Source organism: Lottia gigantea (genome assembly GCF_000327385.1).
Source record: "Lottia gigantea unplaced genomic scaffold LOTGIsca_132, whole genome shotgun sequence".
NCBI lineage: Eukaryota > Metazoa > Mollusca > Gastropoda > Lottiidae > Lottia > Lottia gigantea.
Genome location: NW_008707463.1, coordinates 41,875 through 44,607, shown reverse-complemented (window position 1 = coordinate 44,607; position 2,733 = coordinate 41,875). Strand labels below are relative to the sequence as shown.

At 34.3% G+C, this 2,733-nt stretch overlaps 1 protein-coding gene across 1 annotated transcript; it reads left to right on the top strand.

Annotated features, from left to right (window-relative positions):
- Positions 1-1,541: 1,541 nt before the first annotated feature.
- On the top strand, positions 1,542-2,733 carry LOTGIDRAFT_139033 (hypothetical protein; the record flags this gene model as incomplete). Its single annotated transcript, XM_009049232.1, has 4 exons — positions 1,542-1,608; positions 1,824-1,993; positions 2,182-2,347; positions 2,612-2,733. Coding segments are annotated over 4 exons (525 nt in total), but the record flags the coding sequence as incomplete, so codon positions are not given.

The following is a 2,733-nucleotide window of genomic DNA, read 5'->3' as shown; positions in this document are numbered from 1 at the left end:
CTACTGTAATGGGGAGGAGTAAGTGGCAAATTAGAGCTAGTTGAAATCGTTTCGCATCTGCTCCTCAATGACGTCATATTTAATAAAACAGAATAGAAGTGTATGTTTCTAGAGGCTTAATGTAGTAGTATTAAATCATTATGTCATTTGACAACTAAATAATACCTTTTTAAGAGTGTAGAGGTTAATAGTGAAGGTGACAAGTATTTAGTTGGTCGTCGAGCAATTTTGAATAACTGTTTATTCTTGTGAACCCATATCTTCATTTTGAATATCAAACTCCAAGTTAGTGAATATTGCTAACAATCACCCCTTAAAGAAGATAGTACCAACATTTTCTCCAGGGGATTAACGAATGACAATAACAACATTTTAAAAAGAAACAAAGACGGATAGGCTATAAACGTTGAGAATTCAGATGAAATCAAATTAATGGAGTCTTACTTTTGTGTTCCTGATTGGAACAATGAAGCTTGCAGTGAATGGTTAATACAATTAACAAACAATATATATTCTTCAGTAAATAGTATAGGCGTATGATAACAATCACATCTAATTTGTCATCTTTGTTTTCAGATTCGTCGAAAGTTTGGTTGTTACGATGAGGTTTTGATGGTAGACGAACGTGAAGTCAGGCATTGTAACTGGATCCGGTTTGTAAAATCCTCCAATAAACTAGAAGAAGTAAATATGGTGGGGATAAAGATTAAAGACGAAGTTGTTTTTCAACTCGTCAAAGATGTTCGACCGAATGATGAAATTGTTGTTTATTTCCAAGATCTACCGGAAGTGTCAGCAATCCAACCGGAAGTATATGATCTACCAGAAGTGGTACAAAATCACGATGTTTCTGATAAGGAGAATGTTTCACCAGGTAACACAATCCACATTCAATTGCGATACTTATTATTGTTTACTAGTGACTGAATGATGAGATCAATCAACAATAGGAACTGAACTTAATATTCATTCATATCAGTTTCTTGTGGTATGTTCTCTTTGAGAATATCATTGTTAATATAATATGTCGAGATTCAACGAAAGCCTAGAGAAATAATCATTCATTGTGTTATTTCTATTTTTCAGGCAGTCAATCTCTGTCGCCATCCTGTATCATACCGTCTCCAGTATCAAGTACCAGACTGTCATTAAGCAGTGAAACTGTGTCTGATGACTCCGGCAACCATTCAGTAAGTATTCAGTTGTATCAAGAGCATTTGATGCGTGTACTCGTGATTAAAGACAGCCAGTTCATAAGATAGACGGCACAATCATTTCTATCCTTGCAAAAAGTTATTTTCACCAACTTCATTGAAATCAATAACAGCTGATGATGAAAAGTGAACAAACAAAATCTGTCAATCACTGCAGCAGAACTAAAGGAGACATGAGGGCGAAAATGGAAAAGTCTGAAGACATGTATTTGCATCTTGACAGAAATGCTATAAATTTCAAACTTTTTTTAGGACTTAAACAAAACACCATCGCCAAATTCATTCTCGCTGAATCCCATCAAACGACGAGAAAGATCGTGGTTACCATGTGAAATCTGCAACAAGAAATTTGATCGTCCATCTTTGTTAAAAAGACACATGCGCACTCATACAGGTAAGTTTTATAGTAAATATGAGAAATGGTGCCACCAATCGAGAAATATTTGAACGTGTGTATTGTATTGTATACCAAATGATTTAGAATGGTGTTGACAATTCCTTGTGTTTGGTGCCGAAGATTTCGTCTTGATTTTGTAGATTGATGATAGCGTTAATATATTTTTCTGAATCAATGTATTTAGTGTTGAAACCTTCTATTTATTATTCCAGGAGAGAAACCCCATGCCTGTGATGTTTGTGGTAAAGCTTTTTCAACTTCCAGTTCCTTAAACACTCATCGTCGTATCCATTCTGGAGAGAAACCACATCAATGTGATGTTTGTGGTAAAAAATTTACTGCCAGTTCCAATTTATATTATCATCGTATGACCCATAAAAAGGTTCGTTTTTATTTTTTCTTTTCTACTTATTCCGACATTTCTAAGTTCAGAACATTCACTGTCATGTGCTCCAGGCTGTGTATCAGCAAATCTACCTATTGTTTCCCTCTGACCACAGCATTAGGCTTAACAGGCATTGTAGCTTCAATTGTTCTGTATTTGGTATTTAATCTTTGGTTTCTTTCTAGGAGAAGCCACATAAATGTACGATGTGTACCAAATCTTTCCCCACCCCTGGGGATTTAAAGAGTCACATGTATATACACAATGGATCGTGGCCATTTAAATGTGATATTTGTAATCGTGGTTTCAGTAAACAAACAAATTTAAAAAATCACATGTTACTTCATTCAGGTTAGTTGGTGTTTATTTTTTTCCATTGCTCTTTGATATTGGCAATATTATTTTGTTTTTATTGGTGGGATACTTTTGGTAAAATGTCGTTGGTGTCGTGTTTTCAGTTTGCATCAAATAGGGATTGTATAACATATACGGTGATATCAGGGAACATACAACATAGAATTAAGTGATAATCACTGAATATTGAGTACCAGTGATTCTCATGTATTTTATGTTATATCTCCAGTGATCTTTAATGCTATGATATTTCTATTACAGGTGATAAACCACATCAATGTACAGTTTGTGAGAAAAGATTTGCTTTACAATGTAATTTAAAAACTCACATGAAAATACACGAAGGTAAGCTAAGTTTGATTTGTTTTGGGATTTGTTTATGA